This window comes from Colletotrichum spaethianum, assembly GCF_022836535.1.
Source record: "Colletotrichum spaethianum MAFF 239500 DNA, contig22, whole genome shotgun sequence".
In the NCBI taxonomy this organism is placed as follows: Eukaryota; Fungi; Ascomycota; class Sordariomycetes; order Glomerellales; family Glomerellaceae; genus Colletotrichum; species Colletotrichum spaethianum.
Window position 1 is genome coordinate 426,651 of NW_026054792.1, and position 22,057 is coordinate 448,707.

Consider the following 22,057-nt stretch of genomic DNA (forward strand, 5'->3'; position numbering starts at 1 on the left):
ATAAGTATAGGACTATAGCCTATTAATATAACTAGACCTCTTATAAGCTCTTTACTATTACCCAAAATAATAGCACTAACAACACCACTTAATAAGGCTACCTAAGGTATCCAAGGTATCCAAGGCATCCAGGATACCCAGGGTATAAAGGGATAGGAATCTGCTATATCTGCTGTTACATAGTCTACGCCTAAGAAGATAAAGGATCTCAACAGTCAACTAGACTTATTCAATAAGCTGGATCAAAGTGTAACTATATAACGCCAACTATTCAGAAAGGTCAAAAAAGGCTTCTAAGAGTAGTCCTTCTAGCTAGCTACTGCCCAGCACCAGATACAGCTTTTCCAAGCCCAAGTCAGTAATACGGCAGCAAGGAAGAGGAAGGCTGTTCAAATCGACCCTAATACCAAGTTCGCTAACATCAGCGATATACGGAAAGCCCAGATCGAGGCTAGCAAAGCTGAAGCTGACGCAGATGAATCCAGCGCATCTGATTGCCCTAGTGAAGCAGAAAGCTGTATCATAGTTGCATCTGGCCCTCGTCGATAGTCAATTGAAATAGGTGGTTGTGTTGCGATAGCCTCGTTTTTGGGTGGTCGGAAGTGGGGGGTGGTCGGAAAGTGGGTACGGTGACTTAGACTAGATCAATGGTGATCTCAAGCTCAGTCCATCTAGCAAAAAGAGGGGCGATAAGGGTCTTGAGTTCCGCACGGGTCATAGTGGGTGCAAACCAGGGGAGCATGGTGAAGATAAGAGAGCCCGGACCAGTCTGAAAGATATTCCAGTACTCGTAGTTGCCGGCCGCGTTCCAGGTAGGAAGACCCTCCCAATAGGCCTTGACACCAGCCCAGAAGGCATTTTGACCGACCGTCTCGCTAGTACTGGAACTGAAGGTCATAACAGTGACAATATCGAGCTTGGGGTAAGCCTTGACAATGTATGAGGTAGCAACACCGAAGGTGTTAATCATTTGGTCAGCCAATGTCTTTCAAACGCCGTGGGTCTTGCTTACTGCCACCGCCACCTCGGAGGACCCAGAACAATTCAGTATTCTGCTTCTCGTTAGCAGTCACAAAACATCCGTCAGGGGTGATGACATCAATGCTCAAGACCTAAGAAACGTAGTCAGTCTTGCTGTGTTATATGCTTTAAGGGTTAAAAGGATGGCCACTGATTCAGCAGCAATGCCGCATTTGGGCGAGAGTGGTGAGTGACCACCTCCAGCAAGGTGACCTCCGGCGAAGCCAACGGTCATACCCTCACCTCCAACAGCGGTCACGCCATATTGTTCAGCTGTTTGTAGAGCTCAAAGCCCTGGATACCGGCTCCAACCTTAATAGCGGGGCCAGAACACGATTTGGGCTTGTAAGTTTTGTAGAAGTTGATGCTTTTGAGGAGATGAGTCCGTATAGATAGAGCACCGGAACCATCGTTGAAGTCATGGCCAGTATTCTCTATCACCAAGCGAAGATTGAGGTTGCGAGCAAAGTTGACAGCCAGCTGGATCTGAGCAACATTCGTGGCTTTGACGACGTACGAAGGAAGGCCACCAATAGTACAAGTGTCAGCAGAGCTGTTGTCAACCGAAGGCGGTATGTAAATCAGACCCTGGTAAAAGTGACTCGTGAATGAGGTAAGGCGGGTAGGTTTTCTCAGGAAGTTTGGAATACCAAACACTTGCAGCTGCCCAAGAAATAACCCAGGCTGACGGAAATATCTTTTCCGTCAACAATGTCATGCCAAGACTGTTGCCAGTCAATAGCAAGCTGCCAACCCACTGAGACGAGGTCCGCCAAGGAAAGTTTTGGGGACGCCAATCTGCCCATCCATTTCGAGACCATCTATTTAAAGCGAAGTGTCCCCCAGCTCTTTCGATTTATCGTGAGATAGGTTCAAGTGTGTCGGCTCCCACGGCACACACAGCTTTGCCCTCCCTTTTGTCCTCTATGAAAACGTCCAGTCCATGTCACAGCTGGTTGAGAAACATTCTAGACACCCCCCACGCCGATGACCAAACGGTTGGTTAACACAACATCTGACTCGGCACGCTGTGTTCTCGGAGCAAAATTCCCAATGGGGACTTGCCTTTTTCGCAGTCAGTAGTCTAAGCCAACGGCCTGCGTCAATTTCGTGCGTTGACCACCCCGGGGCTGGGTCAACGGTTCACCAAAAGTTACCCAAAAGCGTTCTAATCCTGGATTGATTGTTTTTCTCTTCCCAGAGTGCATCGGGGTTCGCCTTGTAATCTTGCTCAAACATATAGCCTTTCGATATTAGGTTGCCGGTTACCGACATTAGCTAGCCGGCCACCGACATCACGACGTACGTCCCGGCAAGCAGTCGACCCAGCCTTATTTGGCGTAACATAGAAGCGGTCAAGCAGCCCATCAATTGTCTCTGCTGCTTCTTGCACAGCTTTTCTTCTCCTTCGTAAGACATTCCCAAGCCCGTAATTTCTATATTTATATTTTTAAACTGGACCGTGCACAGTTAACACCGTCGTCGCAGGCCTTCCTCAGCAGGTCTCCTCACCTTCTTGTTAAGGTTTGTTAATCAGCGGGACGATCCTTGCCTCGAATGCTTAGAGGTGCCTTGAGACGTTGCATTGGAATGAGTCGCACCAATCAACATGAGGCTTTCCCTCGGATCAGACGGCCCAGTTCATCTGATCCAACCTTGGGAAGAATCCATCTGCTCGTTTATACCCAACAACTTTGCCTTTCACGTGCTTTAGATTGCCGGCCTCCCATCTGGGTAGTGTACCATTGCCTTCGGGGATTCTGGGGGACTGGCAAGCAATGCAACCGCGGCGTTGATAGTTCCGCCCATCGCAGCCCTACTTCACCAGTCAGTTGTCTGATCCATTTGAAGGGGTAGCCCTCCTTCATTTCAGCGCGGGGTTAAGGAGGGTTTGCCTCTCTTTCGCGCCATATTCGCGCCGGGTCCGAATCCATGGAGCTCCAACTTGGACCAGAAGAGGGGACGCTCCCCTCCCCTTCTTACTTATTACCCGACTGCGGCACTCAGGTTGCATCACCCACCGAAAGAGGCAAATGCGACTGGGGCATCCCGGCGGAGGCTCTCCCAAATGCGCGTGGACGCTCCAGTCAATGGATGGGCCACCTGGCATAGCAGCCTACGATTGGCGGAGATTTACGTGCTGAACAAGCGAAGCGAACAACAGGCCCCCCCTCTCTCCTTCTCGAACCAAACGGAAATCCAGATTAATTGTGAGATTGTCTTACCTTGGGAAGTGGAGAGGAGAGGGGGGCCAACCGCAGTAGGACACTGAAAGGGTCTACCAAGCGAGCCAAATGAGCATGATGTGACGACGGAGATTCGAGGAATGCAATCGCTAAGCTTCTTCGAAACGAACAACGCTGCGTGTGGGGTCTGCGCGAAGGACCTTAGTGTGACCCCAAGTGCCGCTGCAGCTCGTCTGATTGCTGGTTCACTCTAGCTTTGTCGTATGCACTCTATGTGGCACAGGACGACGCCGGCCCCGTGGTCGATAGTTCCGCTTCAATGATCGGTCGGTCTCGCCCAAGAGTGAACCGAGAGGGCCCCGGACGAGTGGAAACAAACGTCGGTTCTTCGATGTTGACGATATTGAGGAGACACTGGCCAGAAACAGAAATGACTGGGATCAGGTTATGCCGGCAAAATATATTGGATTTTGGGATTTCCCACGTATCCCGGGCCATGCGGAAGCTTGTTGAGGAACGGTAAAACCCTCTTTTATGAGAGAGTCAGCCTCCTTGATTGAAGCTTCTCACAATCTCACAATATTCCTTCGCTCACTCGACCGTCACTCGCTTCTCACCAGACACTCTCTACTACCACCGAAACCATGCGCGCAAACCTCGCTGTCTTGGCCAGCTTCCTGGGCCTGGCCTCTGCTCTCCCGGCTGACGCCGAAGCTGTCGACAAGCGCCAGACTGTTCCCACCATCTATCTCTGCGGCGACAGCACCACGGCCAAGGGCGGAGGCGGTGGCGGCACCGAGGGTTGGGGACCGTACCTTCAGTACTCCTTCTCGACCAGCAAGGCCAAGGTCGACAACCGCGCCATCGGTGGACGCAGTGCTCGCTCTTACACCCGCGAGGGTCGCTTCGACACCGTTGCCGGCCTCGTCAAGTCGGGCGACTGGGTCATCATCGAGTTCGGCCACAACGACGGAGGTTCTCTCACGCCCACAGACAACGGCCGGACGGACTGCTTTGGTGATGGTGCCCAGACCTGCACGACCACCTACAAGTGAGTTTCTCTTCAAGCTGTTTTAGGAGTGACCATGTCTTTAATGTCAACACACTGACACGAATTCCAGCGGCGTCGCCGAGACCGTTCTGACCTACCCGGCCTATCTCAAAAATGCTGCAAAGAAGTTTAATGCCAAAGGAGCGAAAGTCATTATCTCGGCTGCGACCCCCAACAACGTCTGGGAGACCGGCACCTACAAATGGGGATACGACCGTTTCTTCTACTACGCTTGGTAAGCCTCCGATCGTTCTTCATGAAAGCGCCGCCCACGATGCTAACACGACCGACGCAGGCTCGCCGTCGAGCAGCTCGGCGGCCCCTCCAAGGGCTACTACTTCGTCCCGCACGGCGAGTACGCAGCCCAGGCGATGAAGAACCTCGGGGCCTCGACCGTCAACGCCAACTACCCCAACGACCACACCCACACCGCGCCGTTCCTCGCCGATGCCATGCACAAGGCCTTCGTCCTCGGCCTCCGCTGCGGCACCAGCGCGCTCGCCTCGCTGGCCAAGAACACGACCGCGTCCCTGACGTCAACCTACCTCGGGCCCTGCATCGACAACTACAACTCTACCGTCCACGCCCTGCTGCGGTAAACCTTATTTGACTGTTAATAATTTCTCCGAAAGTACATAAGCTAGGATTCAAGCACATATTTGAGGGGTCTGGGTAAGCCGGGAGCTGATGCTGGCTCCCCTACCCTGAGTAAATACACCAATGCACATATCAATGTTTCTATCTTGTCGCTGTTTTCCATGTTGCCTTCTGTCCGGGGTGTCCCTCACCTCAGGCCGACCGCCATTGACTCTCTCGGTATGGAGCCCTGTCTGGTGTGTGTTGCTTTTCCATCTGGACCGATGATCAAGTAGGTTTTAGCCCTTCGGCCGAGCCATAGTGTGGATCTTGGTTCGACATGTCGCAGGCTACAGCTTTAGGGATGCTGTCTCACGCATGCTCTATTCTTGTGCCGCAGACAGCCCTGTCATGTCAGCCGTCGCCCTGCCCGAAGGAATGCGCTGCTGTCATCATAGGCCCTCGGTTGGCAGGGGTGCTATCTATTACTGTTGGAAGCGGAGTGCGCCTTGTTGGAATGTCCATTATTGGCCAGATCATTGGCCAGGTTACGGCACCAAGTTCCTGCGATATCCCCAGAAACGGTTGCCTCCATATGATGGAGCCGCTGCTGGACGTGTAAGACCAACCCACATGTCTTTTAGAAAGAACATCTCCAGTTCGATGGCCCATTTTCTTTCCCACCTCACAATTGAACTCTCCACAGAGATTGACGGTCTCCTCAAGTAACTGAGCATCGAGCTGCATCCCGATCATCCCCAGCCGCCAACATGGCGTCCGACGACAAAATCTCACTAGAATTCATCACCACGGGCAACGTATGGATGCGCAACCCGATGCAGGGCCAGCCCATCACCAACCGTAACATCGCCTTGCGCCTGCTCCGCTCCTTTACGGGCGAATGGATTGGCCCCATGCCGCTCGGGGCCTTCCTCATCCACCACCCCAATGGCCCGATCCTGTTTGACACGGGCGTCTCGACGCACTGCACGGAGCCGGGCTACTTCCCCTGCTGGAACCCGGTCCCGGGCATCCTCAACAAGCTCGAGGTCACAAAGGAGGACGGCATCGTCGAGCAGCTCAGCCAGCGGGGCATTAAGCCGACGGACCTGCAATTCATCATCATCAGCCACTTGCACCACGACCACGCGGGCGGGCTGGAGGAGCTGGCCGTCGCGGCGCCGGAGGTGCCGATCTACGTCGGCTCCGAGCACTGGGACGCCTTCGGGAAGCACCCGATCTACGCGGCCATGCAGGGGTGCACGCCGGACCGCTGGCCCAAGGACTTCCAGCCCCGGATACTCGACTTTGAGGAGAAGCGCGCGGTCGGGCCGTGGGAGAGGTCCTGCGCGCTGACGGCGAACGGGACGGTGGTGGCGGTGGACACGCCGGGCCACGTGCCCGGGCACATCTCGCTGATTGTGGTGGGCGACAACGACGACGGGACGAAGACGAAGTACCTCCTCACGGGGGACGCGACGTACGCGATCAGTGTGCTCGAGAAGGAGGAGCCGGACGGCGCGAACAGCGATCCGGTGGCGGCGTTTGAGAGCCTGAAGAAGATCAAGGAGTATGCAAGGCACCACGACGTTGTTGTCTTGCCGAGTCACGATCCGGATACGCCACGGTTACTGAAAGAGAAGGTGATCTATCGGCCGAAGGACTAGGTAGACGCAGCGATGCAGAGTAGGGGTTTGAGGAATGGGAAGGCCGTTGTCATTTTGCGGCTTGAAGGAGAGCTGCAGTGTGCGATGCGAGCTTTATATTATGGACCTTCGTCGATGGGAGGCCAAATTGCTCTCTTGACAGTGCCGATGTCCTCGTCACAGGGCTATTCTGATTGAAGGCCAGAGACACCAATTGATGGGCAATGTGATACTTGGTCCGGACGTGAAGCAGTGCGGCGGAGTTGATATCTCACCAGAGTTAAGATGAAGTGAAGACAACCATCGCAACTGCACTGCGCTTGTAACTCGGTCGTCGCATCCACGGCCTCGAGGAACGAGAGGTGAGCAGTGATGGAGATGCGGCTCAGATCAGATCATGGCATGTGTACCTGCAGTGGGGCGCGCTCTGGACCACAGCTGAGATTCAGTGATCGATCGGCAAGTGGGGTTGCGAGCTGGCTTGTGTTGGAAATGATCGTCGTGGGAGGACTTGGGGGTCCCTTCGGGACATTTGCATCATTAAGCACATTCAGACGTTGCCCTTCAGAACACTCCCTCTCGATGCTGTGTAATTAAGTGTTTGCGTTTGTCCTACTATATTTAACCGCGCGTATTAGTACAAGGGGAAAGGGGCCTTGGACACGAGTGCGGAACTCCGGAGCGACAAGACGCTAACGACGGAAACTGGTGATGAGTGAATGCGAAGACGATGGACAACGCAGGGAACTTGACAAGTAACGGCACAAGTGCATTCTTCCAGAGTTTCTCAGCTGTACTGAAGAAGAAGAAAAGGCAAGCAAAGTCGCAAGCCTTCTTATAATATGGGATGGCGAAGCCGTGGTTCTGAACTGCTTGGAGTTGACGGCATTCGAGCGGCGCGGACTGATATGACTAGTTCGACGAGCCAATGAATTCTTAGCGCTTTACGATCGAGTACCAATTTTGGAATACGAATCCCGCCCTTGGACCCGAGCTGCACTCAGCCTCCCAGCTCTAGGCTGCATTCTTTTAACCCTTTTTTAAGCTTGTTGTGCTCCCTCGACACGAAAGACAGGGTATCCCACCGGAGCGACAGACAGGGATTCATCCGAGCCCGATGTTGATAAAGGCTTCCCTTTGGCCAGGTTCATGATCGGTTGCTCTGGGCGTGTTCCGCGTTTATCCAACAGGCCTGACAGAGCTTACTGGAAAGGATCGACTGTCACCATCACGGAAATGGATTATTCGACGAAGGAATCACCGCCGTTTAGCCCGCGGCGGCAGCGCATGCGCACAATCTTGCTCGGCCTCACCTACATCCTTGGGGTCTTCGCTTCCATCGTCCAGATCCTCACACTCATCGCTGGCAAATGGATCGTCCGTCACAGTGATGGCTCCGAACGTCTGGCCCTCTCCAGCCTAGCCATCGTACAGGTCAGTCACAGGTGCTGTATCTTGCAGTGGTCCCTCCATGGCTAACAGATTCCGCAGTTTGACGGCATCGTCCCCTCCCCCGAGTCCGACTCCTACCTCGTAACGATGCATTACTTCGCCGCCTCATTTGACTACGAGTACCCCAGCGCCTCGAAGGCGGGAATCGTCGGCTCCACGCCCCATCTTCCTTACGACCTCGCTGCCATCGGCCGGGACCTCTCGGTGCCCTCCGACGACTGGGCCTGCCTCCAAGGTCCCGAGCCGTGTGCGTCGCCCTACTTCAAGGCCTTCCGCAACGGCTACTTTGACCTGCCCACAACGCTGCCCTACATCTCTCTCGTCTACGCCCTCGTCATCGTCCTCTTCATCTTCGTCGCCGAGGTCCTGATCGCCGTGCGCCCCAGCTGGCTGCGCTGCCAGTGCTACTTCTCGTGCTTCAAGCGCTTCTGCCCGTGCCCGCGCGGCTCGCGCTCCGAGATCGAGGTGCTCCCGACCGTCTTCTGGGACCGGTACCGCCTGTGGACGTGGTGCATGCTGCCGTGCGCTGCGTTCCTGCCGCCGTTCGTGCTGACGCTCAACGGACTGATTGTCAAGAGTTTCCTGGGACGGCGGGAGGCCGGGAACATGAATGCGCGGTTTGGGACGGGGTTCGTGGTCCTGCAGGCAATGTGTTTTGGTGCATCGTTCGCGGCGGTGGGTTGTGTTTTGCTGAGGAAACGTCTCGGACGGGGGACAAGTTGGATGGATCAGCAGGGTATCACATTGAAGCAGTGATCCCGCGCATGTGGAGAAAGAATGATTCCGATCAATAGAGCATCCCGATCCCTGGACTTGATGGTCCCCCTCCTCCGGTCCAGACCCGGAGCAAACGTGGGGTCGCCAGCCGTACAGGCCGACGATGGCACACTCGAAGCCACTGCATCCAGATCCAATCTGATATCAAGTTGTGGAATTGTAGCTAAACCATACATTAGTTGTCTTAGCTCCATCCATTCCTCCAGCTCCAAGCTCCAGTGCAACTCCAGCTCCATGCCTAGTTCCCCACGCGATACGTCTCGTTAGCTTGGGGGCTGCTGGGCTAGACCTGGAGAAAGAGACAGAAAAAAGGGCTGAAATTGCCCCATTGACGAATCATAGATTCATCATCGATGGCGGTCCCTGCCGATCCTTTGCAGAGCGATCCGAAAATGCGGATGGTCGCACCACATACTGATGTCATCGCCCACCAGAGCAGCTGTCATCGATTTGCGCCTCGCATCAGACGAGGTGTGAGCGCGTTGGACAACGCCCTTCTTTTGCGGTGATGGATGATGCCATGCGCCCGTCAGAGCAAAGCCTCAGCAAAGGCTCGATTAAAATGAAGCTGGGCCGTAGGAAGAGGGGTTCGTCCCTTGTTCATACACACCATACACCTGATCATTCATTCAACTGTTACGCTAATAAGCCGTGATAAATTCGACACCCTTCAATCAACTTATACTCCACGAGACCATCCGATCACCTTTTTCATTATTGCTGATCATTTTATCCTCCTATACACACCAAAATGTCTCGTCAAAATCTCGCAGTACCCCTCATGGGCGCCGCAGCCCTGCTCGGCGGCGGCGTCTACTACGCCCGCAAGCCCTCAAACACGTCAGGCGATGCGTCTCAACAGATCGCCAATGCCGACAAGCCGCGCCCGACCTCCGACGAGATGGCCACGCAGGATCGGAAACGCGCCGCCGACGCGAAGCGCGACAACGGCCTGGGCGGCGCTGGCGTGGGCTTGAACAACAATACTGGAGGCGCCGAGCTCAGCAGCGGCACCCGCAGTGGTTCGAGCGGAAACCGGGACACGCCCAAGGGCCCTTCCGAGAAATTCCCATCCGACGCAGGCCAGATTGGCGGAGGATACGGAGGCGGCAACTCCAACACGAGGGCGATTGAGACGCATGGCCCTTCGATGAGCCCCGGATCGTCGACGGCGACGGGAGCTCTCGGTGGAGGCAAGAGCAATGGCGGCGGGGGCGGCAGCGATACTGCCAGCAGCTCGAACGGCTCTGGCGTCGGATCCAAGTTGCAAGGCTTCTTCGGTACGGGCGGAGGCCAAAATGGCGAGAAGAAGCGCCAGGCGCCTGTGGACACGAAGATTGCGAGCCATCACGCCGACACGCCGACGAACAAGGGGGGAAGCCCGTGGGATAAGCACAGGAAGGACGTCACGTCTGTTTCCGACACGGAGTCATGAACATTTGATAGCGTTTTGTACTATTAGCATTATGGGCATGGCTGGGAAGTTGGTCCTGAATTCAATCTGCATCAAAACTTGACCCCGAGTCGCTTCTCTCGCTTCATTTGACCCTCATCGACAACTATGACGGCCTTCCCGCTCATCCCACCAGTATGCACCAGCTCGATGAGTTCATGAATCTTGTCAAGCCCATGGAACACATTCGTCTCCAGTTTGATGCCATGATCCGCAACATGCTTTACCAGACCCTCGCTCTCCTTCTTTGAACACAGCAAGCTTCCTTTCACTCGGATATCCCGAAACACCAGCTCATGGAACGGAATCTTGACATCGTCAGGCTGCGCAATCTGGATCATGGTGCCGTGCATCTTCGTTACGGCACATGCTAGGCCTGCCGCGCCATTGGCATCCGACAGGTTGATCGTTGCGTCAGCACCCAGCCCGCCCGTTGCCTTTTGCACTTCCTCGACGACTTCTTTCTTTTCCCTTCTCGCGTCGAGGACCACATCGGCGTTGCTCTTCTTCGTCAACTCTAGCCCTTGATCACGAGCGTCGACCCCAACGACGCGCAGGCCCAAAGCCTTGGCCATTTGCACTCCCAAATGCCCCAGTCCGCCGCCCGAACCAATGATGGCAAGCCACTGCCCCTTGTCGAGGCTGGCCTGCAACACGCCCCTCCAGACCGTCCTCCCGGCACACGCCAGCGGCGCCGCACTCAGGAATGAGATCTCATCGGGCAAGGCGACGGTGCTTCTCGAGTCAACCTTGACGAACTCGGCAAAACACCCGTCCACGTGCACGCCGACATGCCCGTCGATGTTGGTGCAGTACTGCCGAAACGTCTCGGGCCCGGTGCAGTCGGGGCACTCTCCGCAGGGGTGTAGCGGCAGACCGCACATGACCCTGTCTCCCGGCCCGAAGTCGCGGACGGAATCGCCAATGCGGACGACGGTGCCGGACCCCTCGTGCGAGGCAGTGCAGGGGAGGGCGGTGCCGAAGACGCCCGAGAAAACCATGCCGTCGGTGTGGCAGTAAGACGCGACGGCTACTTTGACGAGGAGGTCGTAGGGCCCGAGAGAGGCTGGGACGGGGACGGTGGTGAGTTTGTAGGGCGTGTTGAAAGCCGTGACTTGCACGGCCTTCATCGTTTTGGGGATTTCGGTGGTGGCCATGATTGTGATTCACGGGCTACTCAAGCCTTGTGAGGGTGTATGATTGAGCCAACGTTCAAGGATTGGGGGAGTTATGTCGGCCGGCGAGTCTTGGATGTGTTTCTCCAAGGAAGCACGTCTAAAGATATGGATGACGTCGAATGGTTTGATGTTGTGGGTTTAGGTTCCGCCCGGACTCAAGCCGGATTTCGCAAGCACAACAAGCCAAGCTATTCTATAGAGTTGCAGCGAGGTCGATGTTGTGAGGCTAACAATTGATACTTTTGCTACTACATATCACTGAGGTTAGCTTGCCTTATTCTTTGACAAGCGCAAAACGATCGATTGTCGTCGAGGGCACTGCTTGGGCACTGCTTGCTTCATGCCATATTCGTAGTGGCACATTCTTCGTTGTTCGAGTGGCCACCAGCAAACACCACTTACACCTTGTCACGAACAACGCTCGCTTGCTCTTCATTTTCCCATTACAATCTTTCGGAAGGGGTATCTTGCATCGCCACGTCCTTTGAAGATGGGACATGTCTAACTAGAGACTCTGCCATTTCTCAAATGACTTCAACACTGTCAAACTCCAACAACCCGAATGCCGCCATCCTTGCCTTTCCACGGGCACGCTTGGCCCCGTGTAAACCTGCTGGGGGTGAATCGCAGCCAGCTTGGCTAGCTCCTTCAAGCCGAATGTGCTCCGGCCCATCAAAGCCCAAAAGTCGTCGAAGAGTATTGACCCGAGTACCCTGAGGGTACCATCGAACTCTTCGCTCGGCGTCTCAGCATCTCGTCTCCTCTGGTCCCGCCGCCTGTTGTCCGTTCCCCTCTTATCGGACGCCTTGGCGGCCAGAACAAAACTGCCCAAGTCACCGCGAGGGATGATCGGCTCCGCGGTGTCCGGAACCGGCTTCAGGTACGAGTCGATGGCCGCCTTATCGGCAGCCAAGAAGATTGCCGCTGGTGTCAGGAAGCCTTCGCAGGCGGGCGACTTGCTGTACTCCTCGTAATGCCTGCGCTTGTCAGCATTCATCTTTTCGTCACTCTGGCCGGAGACACTCACCGTCTCGCCGCCTCGATGTCTCCCTCCGAGATTCCATGCTCCCGTCCATCAATCCACCTCAACTTGCACGCTGGCTTCACATCCGCCGCGCCCTTCAACCCCTCACCCCACCCCGTCACGTTGTCTTTGAAACTCTCCAGGAACTGCTTACACTCCTCGTCCGAATGCTCGTACGAGATCCTGTACCCGATGAAACCCCAGACCCGCAACGGGGGCCGGACCGCCAACCGCATGGTGTTCTTTAGATTCACAATCCACGGCTCATCCGCCATCTCCGGCTCCGGCCCGCGCAGCTCCCGCCTCGCCTGTAAGTACTCTCTGACCTGCAGTCGACACGTCCGCTCCAGGCTCTGAGGATCCGAGTGCGAGCGGCGCACGCCGTTGCGCGCGTCTTCGAAGGCTTGCTGGACCGAGGCTGTTCTGCTCAGGTACCTACACCGGATGCCATACACCCGCGAGCGGACGCGCATATCGTAGGAATACTGAGTCATCGGCTCGGCACCGCCATAGCCGTTCCAGTCATCCCGGAGCCTCGGCGCCGCCGAGGTCAAGGTCTTGAGTGTGAAGCCGAACAGGGGCAGCATGATCTTGGTGTCGGCTTTGTTTGTAATCTCGACAAGATCGTGGATCGAGTCGAGAATCGCCATCTGCGTAGAGGATACCTGGTCGTTTGGGTCGCCCGTCGTGTTTCGTAGCTGCAGGATGAGCATTTCCCGTAGCTCGTCGATCCTTTCCATCACCCACGCATGAGCCCTCGCCGCCACGGTCTCGAAGTAGTCGACCATGTACTCCTCCCAGGCCGCCGTTACCGAGATGGGACTGCGACCCTTCTCCTGTCGGTACGCGTTTAGAGCCCTCGAGAAATCGTGGCATGCTGTCCAGACCCCATTGCACGCCTTCCGCATGCGCGACTCGCTGTGCGGGAGGTTGAGATACTCAAAAGCGTCCACCACTGCGCATAGGTACTGACAGGCTCGCTTCATGTTCTCCGGCCCGTGCAGCCCCTTTTTCCGCCACCGCGACAGCGACATGGGCGGCAGGCCGTGTAGAAGCCGGGTCTTCATGTGGTGAAGGTCCCTGTCACACTCTGTGCTCGTGGTGTTGACAATGGACAGCAAATCACCCATGCCCGACACAGCAGCCGTCGCGCGGTTCATGGCCGAGTCGACGCGAATAGAGCAGTTGTTGAAGGGCGGGGGCGCCCATTCGTTGTACGGCCTGATAAAGAGCGCAGTCTCGTCTTCCTCGGAGAGATGCAGCTGTGTCGATGGTTTGCCGCTGAACAGGTGGCATTTGCCCATGAGAACCCAGGTGAAGCCAATGAGGAGATCGATGGGCAAGACGTGGAGGTCGGCTAAGGAGATGAGATGAGGATGCCGTCGTGATGCAGATCAAGCTGGAGGTCCATGGTCACTTACGGGTCATGACGAGTTGAGGATGGGTGTAATTGGGGTTGACGATGTCAACCCCCTGCGGGATGTTCATCTCCTTTGGGTTACGCCAAGACATGTCGCGATTCGACGCTCTGGGGCACTTTTTTCTTCCAAGAGAATGTACTCGATTTCAAGAGCAAAAGCGTGGCAATAGCATCGTTGGGACTATTTTATATCCCTTAGCCTCCAGACGTTCGGATGAGCATGCAATGGCGACATGTCTGCCTGCTAGGACCCTGTCAGCGCTGCCAGATACGGTAAGTATATTGGAGTAGGGACCGCTGTGAGGTCAGATCCTAGTGGTTCAGTAGCCTGGGATGAGGGGCCCGAACGCACAAAAAGGGCATCGCTGCCTGGATGGTACGATGGCTCTAGCCCACGGGAATAACTCCAATGATATCTAGAATAGGCTGCGGACATGAATTCGAGTATAGAGGACAGCGCACCAGATAGGAGGAAATCGATAACAAAAGGAGTGGGAGTTCCGAGAACAACCCTTCATCCATCATGAACATATGCCGCGACCGCTGACCAAACGTCTTATAAACATCAAGTTTGAATGGGATGGAAGGTTTCATACTCCTGTAATATTGTCATCAGCAACATCTTGCAGACAGCCCGGTTTGCGACCCGACCATTGAGCTTGGCTTACTGATGGGAAATCTGAAGCTACATCAATGGATCGATGGGCTCATGGGATGGGCATGAGGGGCTGTCTAGTCATTGTTGAAGCCGACGACTGTGAGGCAAATGTGGATTGCTCGGAATCCAATCCCAATAGCCCCCGCCAAAGGACGCTATAAGCAAGAACAATTTGCCAGCATGTGATACGGATTCGGACGTCAGTACGTCATATCTATTTGTCATGAGTTTGGTGAGACTACATGATGTAGACATTTTAGACATTAACTCTTGGTTTCCCGTTGAGCGCGCTATGGGATTCTGGTTGACGGCTCAGGCAAATTCAAGGATAGGTTCAGGGAATCCCATCGGGGTCAAGTTCAACGTGACAGCGGCGTTGTTTCATTGTAGCGCAGACGTGAGACATGGCTAAGATTTATATTTGATTGATTAATGCCCTAAAATTGCTCCTCTTACTTTCTGGAGCATTGCTCTTCCAAGAATTCCGACCGAAGCGGTTCTCGAGCATATAGTAATCCCATCCCTTACACACAGAACTCCAGCGCTGCATTATACAAGACACAATATGTACTAATGGACACGGTCGCGGCCAGCACCGCTGGTAAACGCCGCACGGTCGTCCGCCCGCGAAGTCTCAAAAGCCTCATGACCGAAGGGGCCAACCCTCCTTCTCCCGATACAGAGGCGGGCCGGGCATGTCGCCCTCCATCTCAAAGACCTCGTTGTCCTCGGGCAACTCCTGCGGCCTCTCCATGGTCTCCATCTCCATCACCACTGTCGAGTCCAGCTGCGTCGCCGCCGGCGAGTGCGGCGCGTCCCCGACGACCGTCGTCCCTGTCCCCGGCCTCGCCGTGCTCGGCGACGTCAGATCGAACGACGTTTTCCCGGACGACGCCTTGTTCGCCAGCATCGGGGGCGCCAGGGAGTCCGACTTGGCGTCGCTGTTGTGTGCGTTGACGCGCTGCGCTTCTTGCCTCCTCCGCCGCCGCCACCAGAGCATGAACCCGATCAGTGCCAGAGCCAGCGATCCGACGACCGAGCCAACCGCGATCCCTATCGTCGTGGCCACAGGAATCCCTCCGCCGCCTCCCGAGGACGAAGTGGTGTCCGATCCCGCCGCCGCCGTCGATCCAACTCCCGTTGCCGTTGCAGTTGCCGTTGCCGTTGCCGTCGCTGTTGCCGTCGCCGCCGCCGTCGCACTGATGCCGCCCGTCGATGACGGCGCCGAATACTTTGACCCCGGGACCGTGGGGTCTGTCTCGAGGATACTCAGGTCCGACGCCTGCCACCGCACCTGCACCGCAAACACGAGCGCGAGTTGTGACGTTTTCTGATTGTCGCTGTTGTAAAAGGTCGTCGTGGGCACCGTTGATATGCACTTGCTGTACGCCCACGAGTCCGTGTAGCAGGTGTGACCCGTCGGGCAGCATAACCTCGGGGTCTCACCGGCGATGACTGGCCCGCCCAGGCCGACGTTGCCGTTCTTGCGCGTGGCCAGCGAGGTCGGGAACGCGCAGCCCTCGGTGTAGCCCGACGGGCAGATGGCGGGCGAGTAGAACCCCCAGCTGTAAGCGAAGACCTGGTGCCATGACGTTGGCATACATACCTCGCTCGACAGTGGGGGCGTGATGGTGTTTGTCCAGTACAGGCTGTTGCAGAAGTCGGGCGTCGTGAAGACGGTCGTCAGGGGCGCCGCGCCTCGTTGCGTCGACAACGGGTTCGGGTCGGACGTCGTCGTCATGACTGCTGCTGCTTGGGGTGGTGGTTACTGGTCGTGGCGTTCTTGCTGATGCTTGGATTATATGCTCGCTCCCCGCGGGCTTGCGCGGGCGACCAAGCAGTGCGTAAAGTATTTCGTGAAACGATTAGGAGATGTGCCCCTCAATGGGGTGTTTGACGCCTCGGATTGTCTATCGAGCAAAGTGATTTTCCCTCTATACCATGGTCCTTCCGCCCTACAGATCGCAGAACGATGGTGGTAATCTTGTCGTTTTTCTTAACCTCGTGGGTCTCCCTCTTTCTAGAATCTCCCGAGATCGATTCGGAGTCGGTTCTTTCGGGAACCCGAGCTTGTCGTTGTCTGTTGTGTGGGCCACCTGTTGGAAATGCAGTCTTGGAAAAGCGGGAGATCTTCCACCGCCCAATGTTCTGCAAATTTCGATCGACGGTGAGCAGCTCGAGTGACAGAGCAAAGAGACGAGAATGGTCGGATTTGGCAGATAATGGGCAATGGAAAACTGATAAAGCAGGAGCACAGTCCAGCTGTCAAAGATGAAAAAGACCAGTCCAGTCCCGGGGTATTCACCAATTCCCAACTGTCCGATGGCCGGGGGCACCAAGGATGTCGAACTGGGGCACACTGGACATTCTACATGCGTGATGGGTCACCAACCTGGGAAATGGTCCCAGACCGGTGCTTTAGCGGTCTTGGGAGGCCTTCAGGCCGGTCCCTATGTGCGCTGTGTCTCTCCCTCCCTCTCTCGTTTCTCTAGTGTACTCGGTGACCGCGGCCTGCCCACGAGTCATTATTGGGCAACCAGGGGAAAGCTCCACAGCCGTCATAAATGTCGTAATAATGCTCTGGTTTCCCAGTCTTTTGCCAGCGTCTTTTCTGCGCTCCCCGCTAGCCGAATTGAAGAGCCGAGTTGCCGCTAGCCGGTAGTTGACCGCGCTTGTGTTGCTTGTTGTGCTCGCAAGCGGCTCTGATCTGCAGATACGACAGTTCTTCCCACTCTGAAGTGCTGTCCGTTCTCTTGTTCGCTTCAAGAACGGACAATTGTGCGCTCTTGGCGGCTGTGGTGGACCGTGGAACTACACCATACGTCAAGTGGCGAGGACCTATGCAAGCTACGGTGGTAGGGCGAACAACGGTCTGATCCGGTAAACTGACAGATCGACATGTCGGCCACACCGCAAAGGTTGAGACGGGAGAGTTAGGTACTATCGAGCCCATTTGCTGCGAAGTGGCCAGCACGTGAAACGCAATGCAACGTTAATAAACATTAGCAGATGAGGACGCCCACGGCACCCTGCATCCCAGCAAACCTTTTCGGCTAGCACGGAGGAGGCTGCAGGCCTTTCATGAATCTCTAACGGCCTCAGCCAACAAACCACTGTTGAAGTTCGAACGAGACGTGTAGCATTTGCATTGGACACAACGCCGAGACAACATAACGACCGACTTGATGCCATTATGAGGCTCAATGATATATATCTCTTGCAGAGCGAGGGGCAGAGTGCTCCCATGCATGCTGCACATCGCAAATCGGGTGGCGGCGTTCACTACAGCAGTGCGTGCATTGAGAAAGAGGCATGCCGAGAACTGCTATATGATGCTTGACAACCTAACCATCACCCTCTGTCACATTCGAGAAATGCAAGGGACAGCTCGTCAAGAAGTCAAAATGCGCGACATGGATCACCCAGGATTTGGACATTTGGACTGCTGACTCAATTAGGAAAAAACGCCCACGCGAGTCCCATAGGGGTGGGTTCTCCTAGCCCGTTGGTTTGAGACTGCCCACACGGTCTGGGGCGCAGCGGCAATCCCTGGGTCGTTTTCTGGGCATCAGGAGGCGCAATCAATCCTTTGCACAGCCGCCGTGCGTCTTCTCTCTCCCGCCATTTTGCTCCGTCCCAGGACCCTCAAGGCCCAATTTCGATAGAGAGCCCGCAGCAGGAGGTGTCCTGGCAATGAAGCAGCGAAAGGACAAGCTTGGCCCATTAGCGCGCGTTGTAGGGCATGTGGGCAGCCTTACTAGACGAAAAGGAGGGAACATTTGCTCAGGCCCGTAGGTATGTATCTACGGATATCTACTTCGGTATCATGACGAAGAAGAACATGATCGTTCGTTGGAGGTGTTCAGGTCTTGCTTGTGATCAGGTTGAAACACTGACTAGCTGCAGAAATGACGACGTAGAGACCGTTACCGCGACAATTGAAGCCGCACCAGCTAATCAACCAACAAACAAAATTCCACGACGGATGGATGGTATTTGGGACAGGACTTGTTTGCTTTGAACTATCATTCGATTTAATAATGATGGAGAAAATTGGGTAAAGCCTTCTAGGTGAAAGGGCAAAAAGATTGCCTCGTGGCGGAATCGAACCGCCGATCTTCTCATGACACTAGAATACTAGTGAGACGCTATACCACTTAGCCAACAAGGCGCTGAGGAAAAAACTTGAATTTAGTGCTCAAGTCGATAGCGCGCAGTCTCTCCAGTCCTGGCCATTGCCAACAGCACTCCCTAATGCAAATAAATCTTCCTCGAACCTTGCAGTGTATACAGAACAATAGCTCCCATTTTCAAATTGCACAATTGAAGTTATGTACGCTCATACCTGATACGTGGTAGTCAGGCAAAGGCATGCCTTTCTGGAAGAATGGCATTCTAACAGAGGCCTTTTGCGTCTTTGCATCAGGGCACGACACGGAACGTAAAGCCTTTGTCTGCTGTATTTGGCTACCGACGCGATGCCTCGACTCTAGATAAATGTTATAGAATGCTCAGCTGAGAACTTTCAACTCGGGAGAATAGCGGAGAGTCGAGTAGTGACCATACTGAGGCCATGAGGAGGCAGAGAGGATATTAGTCTAGGAGTATTGTGTACTATTCTACAGTACCTATACCGAACAAGCATTGAGATACATGTGCCTCTGTTAATAGAACCTTCCGAGGATTAAGCTGAGGAGCAAAGGGAATATATCCATTTTGTTCCGCATTTCTTCTCTCTGAGGTAGTCTGCTCACCTGGCTACTCGGCGTCATCTACAGGCCATTGGCAGATAACTTCAAATTCCTTACATCGAGTTTGTAACTCCGACGCAGAAGGGTGGTGCTCTTCCCAATAAGGCCAACATATTTGACGATGGCTAAGGCTGAGAGATCGTAATACGGCACGTTCTGCCAGCTAGATAAGGCTACAGACTGCGCGCTTGCGGCCAATCAGCATGTTCTTGTCTGGACATTTCTCTCAGAATCCCTTCCCCCAACGTCAGTGTAAGTGCAGCTGGTTCCAAAGCTGCGTATAGATATACTGGACATCCGGTAATGGAAGCCAATCATGGGGTTATGGGCCCAGAAGTAAATCAACGCACGATCAGTGCAAGAACTTTGGTAGTTGAGATATTTTGATACAGGCCTGTGGCATGAACATATCGTGCGCATGTTAAACATTTTGGCTCAGTAGCAATGTGTGACAGGTAAAGTACCGAGCTCCAGAATGAAATGCAGCTTTGTGAAAGACCCTCGGAAATTTGTAAATAATCAAGGCGGCGGGCACACTTTGTGAGTGAGAGAATAGGTAGTCACTCGTGGCTGATCAGCACATAACTCCCCGCTGCAAGCGACTTTGGTAAATGGCACCCAAGATAAGCATCAGGGTGGGATAAGGTGAGATAGCTAGCTCCTTGAAAACGAGACTGATCGAGGCCGACTCGAATGCAACAATAGACCGACCAACTACCGCACAGCATGTGCAAACGGCACGCGGGTGCCGAACCCGTGGAGGCTGAGTGTGGAGGCGGATGGCCGGCCGCCCCCGTTCCTCTAACATGATGTGGAACCCAGTGGCCTGCCGAACCGTGAGCGCTGGACTGGATTGAGGACCGAGGTGATTGGACCTCAAGACGGCAGAATCTGACTGAGCGTGGTATCCGCAGTGGACCCTAGTCAGCGGCTGCTTACTGTGTGTCTCCTTTGCCATGCAAGGGGTAAGCAGTAGTAAAGAGGCGGAAGGTGTTTGCGGAGCAGGATTGCTTGTCGCATCGTGCACGACCGCCGTAATTCTTCACGTTGGATCGAGTGAAAATGACTAGGAACTCTTGGCGCGTTGGTCTATCTTGTGGGAGTAGTGAACACAACTCCTAGTCGGAGGTCGGAGGATCCACCCCCGACAAGGGGACCTTGACGGCCAAGGGCGAGGATTCGTGCGTGGAGGTGCATGTGGCACAGTTGACGAGCAAATCGCAGCATAGAAGGAGCGGCAGAGTCACTGGCCGAGTGGGCTGTTTCCACCGGCCTCGAGGTTGTCTCAAACGGATCAGCTGCGGGCGGTGGCTTTGATGCAGGGACGCCGGTGATTCGGGGGGACCAGTGGGAGTTGGAGATAACGCCAATGTCAGCACCTTGATGGACCCTCTCGGAACGCGTCTATGTGCCAATTCGGAAAGGGTTGTGCCGGGGGAAAAGATGCCATAAGACCAGCTGACGGCGCACTTCGTGGACCCGAGAGCATTCCATGACATCTACTCTTCCGTCGTGCCTGTGTTTCGTCCTCTTGTCGCTGTTGTGGGTGATCCAACTTCGAGCGTTTTGCTTGACCGACCGAAAGGTTCCGGCCCCCCGTCACGCCCCCCAGGTTTCGACCCCAATATCCACCCTCTACCCCGCGATATGGACGAAGAAAAGTCGCCCCTGATGCGGATTCCCGCCGAAATCCGCATGATGGTTTATGAACATCTTCTGGATGATGGGGGAGAAAGAAGACTCGCGGTCCGCAACAAGGCGATGCACCAGCTGCCGACGGGTATCCTGAAAACATATCGCCGCTCGCCGTATCGAATCATCGAGAGATCCTTCCACCGCCAATGCTTCGAAACAACATACCACCTCGCGTCAAAAACAATCATGCACCCCGCCATTATGGCCGTTAACCGCCAGATCCACCGCGAGACCAGCCACATGCTCTACGGCCTCCACGGCTTCGACTTTGGCGGCGATGTCGAAGCAGTCGTCCCTTTCTTGAGGGAGCTGACGCCCACGTCGCGCGCCATGATTCGAGAGATCACGATTCGCAAGGACGGACCGTTGTACTACTGCGAGAGCGACCGGCTGGACTGGGCGAACCTGTGCAAATACCTGCGGGGGCTTGACAAGATGATCCCCAATATGAGGATAATCGTCGAGGGAGGCAAGCCAGCGGCGGCGTGGGAGGGTCCTCAGAGGCTGGGTGTGTCGGACCTTCGCCTTCTCGCTCTCATCAAGCACGACAGCATGGAATGGATCGCCGAGCTGCAGAAGGTCGAGGGCATCGAGCATCTGGAGATTGTACCCCACATGCGCCATCTTCCTGCACCGGGCACGACTTCGACGCTCTTGTTTGCAGCATTCTCGGCTTCCATTGATACGGCGTTGGTGGAGTATCTGCGGATAGACTGCCAGCTTCCGGCGACTGCTGCTTCGTCAACCTGAGCTGAACATTCGAGGAACCTCGCAAAGAGACTGTAGTAGTGCGCATGAGCTTGGCTCGAACTAGCAGCTGGGGAGTGCTTGAGCCATCTCGGGAAATCGGGGCAAACTAACCCATTGAGTGCGGGGATACTCAATTGGGTCGATATGGGGGGTAACGCGGAGAAGGGAACAAATTGAGTTGGCGTTTTGGAGTCGATGACAAGCGAACATGGTCAGCTGTAAGGAGTTTGGGTTTCGGAACTCGTTGTGCTTGGGGTATTGAGTCGTAAATATCTCCTTAGGCTCGCGCCATGACTGCCCTTCCCTCATGTTTCTAGTTATTTACTTTTCCAATTTCTCATGAAGAAGTCTTGCTTAGGAGCGAGACCCTCAGGTTGTGACGCCGAGTGAACTGTCGCTGTAGCGTGTGATGATTAGTGC

The 22,057-nt window shown here is 55.0% G+C and overlaps 9 protein-coding genes and 1 non-coding gene across 10 annotated transcripts; 5 read left to right on the top strand and 5 right to left on the bottom strand.

The window, feature by feature from the left end:
- Window positions 1-634: 634 nt before the first annotated feature.
- ColSpa_08337 (uncharacterized protein) lies at window positions 635-970 on the bottom strand (the record flags this gene model as incomplete). The annotated part of the gene is made up of 1 exon (XM_049274549.1): window positions 635-970. The coding sequence occupies one exon, from the start codon at window positions 968-970 to the stop codon at window positions 635-637; it is 336 nt and encodes a 111-aa protein (XP_049130506.1).
- Window positions 971-3,850: 2,880 nt separating this feature from the next.
- ColSpa_08338 (rhamnogalacturonan acetylesterase RhgT) lies at window positions 3,851-4,856 on the top strand (the record flags this gene model as incomplete). The annotated part of the gene is made up of 4 exons (XM_049274550.1): window positions 3,851-4,082; window positions 4,284-4,302; window positions 4,328-4,492; window positions 4,553-4,856. The coding sequence occupies 4 exons, from the start codon at window positions 3,851-3,853 to the stop codon at window positions 4,854-4,856; spliced, it is 720 nt and encodes a 239-aa protein (XP_049130507.1).
- Window positions 4,857-5,603: 747 nt separating this feature from the next.
- Window positions 5,604-6,500, top strand: ColSpa_08339 (N-acyl homoserine lactonase AttM; the record flags this gene model as incomplete). The annotated part of the gene is made up of 1 exon (XM_049274551.1): window positions 5,604-6,500. The coding sequence occupies one exon, from the start codon at window positions 5,604-5,606 to the stop codon at window positions 6,498-6,500; it is 897 nt and encodes a 298-aa protein (XP_049130508.1).
- A 1,215-nt stretch (window positions 6,501-7,715) lies between these two features.
- ColSpa_08340 (uncharacterized protein) lies at window positions 7,716-8,687 on the top strand (the record flags this gene model as incomplete). The annotated part of the gene is made up of 2 exons (XM_049274552.1): window positions 7,716-7,913; window positions 7,962-8,687. The coding sequence occupies 2 exons, from the start codon at window positions 7,716-7,718 to the stop codon at window positions 8,685-8,687; spliced, it is 924 nt and encodes a 307-aa protein (XP_049130509.1).
- Window positions 8,688-9,459: 772 nt separating this feature from the next.
- Window positions 9,460-10,143, top strand: ColSpa_08341 (uncharacterized protein; the record flags this gene model as incomplete). The annotated part of the gene is made up of 1 exon (XM_049274553.1): window positions 9,460-10,143. One exon carries the CDS (start codon window positions 9,460-9,462, stop codon window positions 10,141-10,143), a length of 684 nt encoding a protein of 227 aa, XP_049130510.1.
- Window positions 10,144-10,214: 71 nt separating this feature from the next.
- On the bottom strand, window positions 10,215-11,318 carry ColSpa_08342 (alcohol dehydrogenase 2; the record flags this gene model as incomplete). The annotated part of the gene is made up of 1 exon (XM_049274554.1): window positions 10,215-11,318. The coding sequence occupies one exon, from the start codon at window positions 11,316-11,318 to the stop codon at window positions 10,215-10,217; it is 1,104 nt and encodes a 367-aa protein (XP_049130511.1).
- A 526-nt stretch (window positions 11,319-11,844) lies between these two features.
- ColSpa_08343 (uncharacterized protein) lies at window positions 11,845-13,875 on the bottom strand (the record flags this gene model as incomplete). The annotated part of the gene is made up of 3 exons (XM_049274555.1): window positions 11,845-12,316; window positions 12,367-13,720; window positions 13,785-13,875. 3 exons carry the CDS (start codon window positions 13,873-13,875, stop codon window positions 11,845-11,847), a joined length of 1,917 nt encoding a protein of 638 aa, XP_049130512.1.
- A 1,209-nt stretch (window positions 13,876-15,084) lies between these two features.
- Window positions 15,085-16,182, bottom strand: ColSpa_08344 (uncharacterized protein; the record flags this gene model as incomplete). The annotated part of the gene is made up of 2 exons (XM_049274556.1): window positions 15,085-16,020; window positions 16,048-16,182. The coding sequence occupies 2 exons, from the start codon at window positions 16,180-16,182 to the stop codon at window positions 15,085-15,087; spliced, it is 1,071 nt and encodes a 356-aa protein (XP_049130513.1).
- A 2,348-nt stretch (window positions 16,183-18,530) lies between these two features.
- On the bottom strand, window positions 18,531-18,612 carry ColSpa_tRNA_228. Its single transcript is given in 2 exon segments — window positions 18,531-18,566; window positions 18,577-18,612. It is a non-coding gene; the product is annotated as a tRNA-Thr (tRNA).
- Window positions 18,613-20,839: 2,227 nt separating this feature from the next.
- On the top strand, window positions 20,840-21,637 carry ColSpa_08345 (uncharacterized protein; the record flags this gene model as incomplete). The annotated part of the gene is made up of 1 exon (XM_049274557.1): window positions 20,840-21,637. One exon carries the CDS (start codon window positions 20,840-20,842, stop codon window positions 21,635-21,637), a length of 798 nt encoding a protein of 265 aa, XP_049130514.1.
- Window positions 21,638-22,057: the final 420 nt, after the last annotated feature.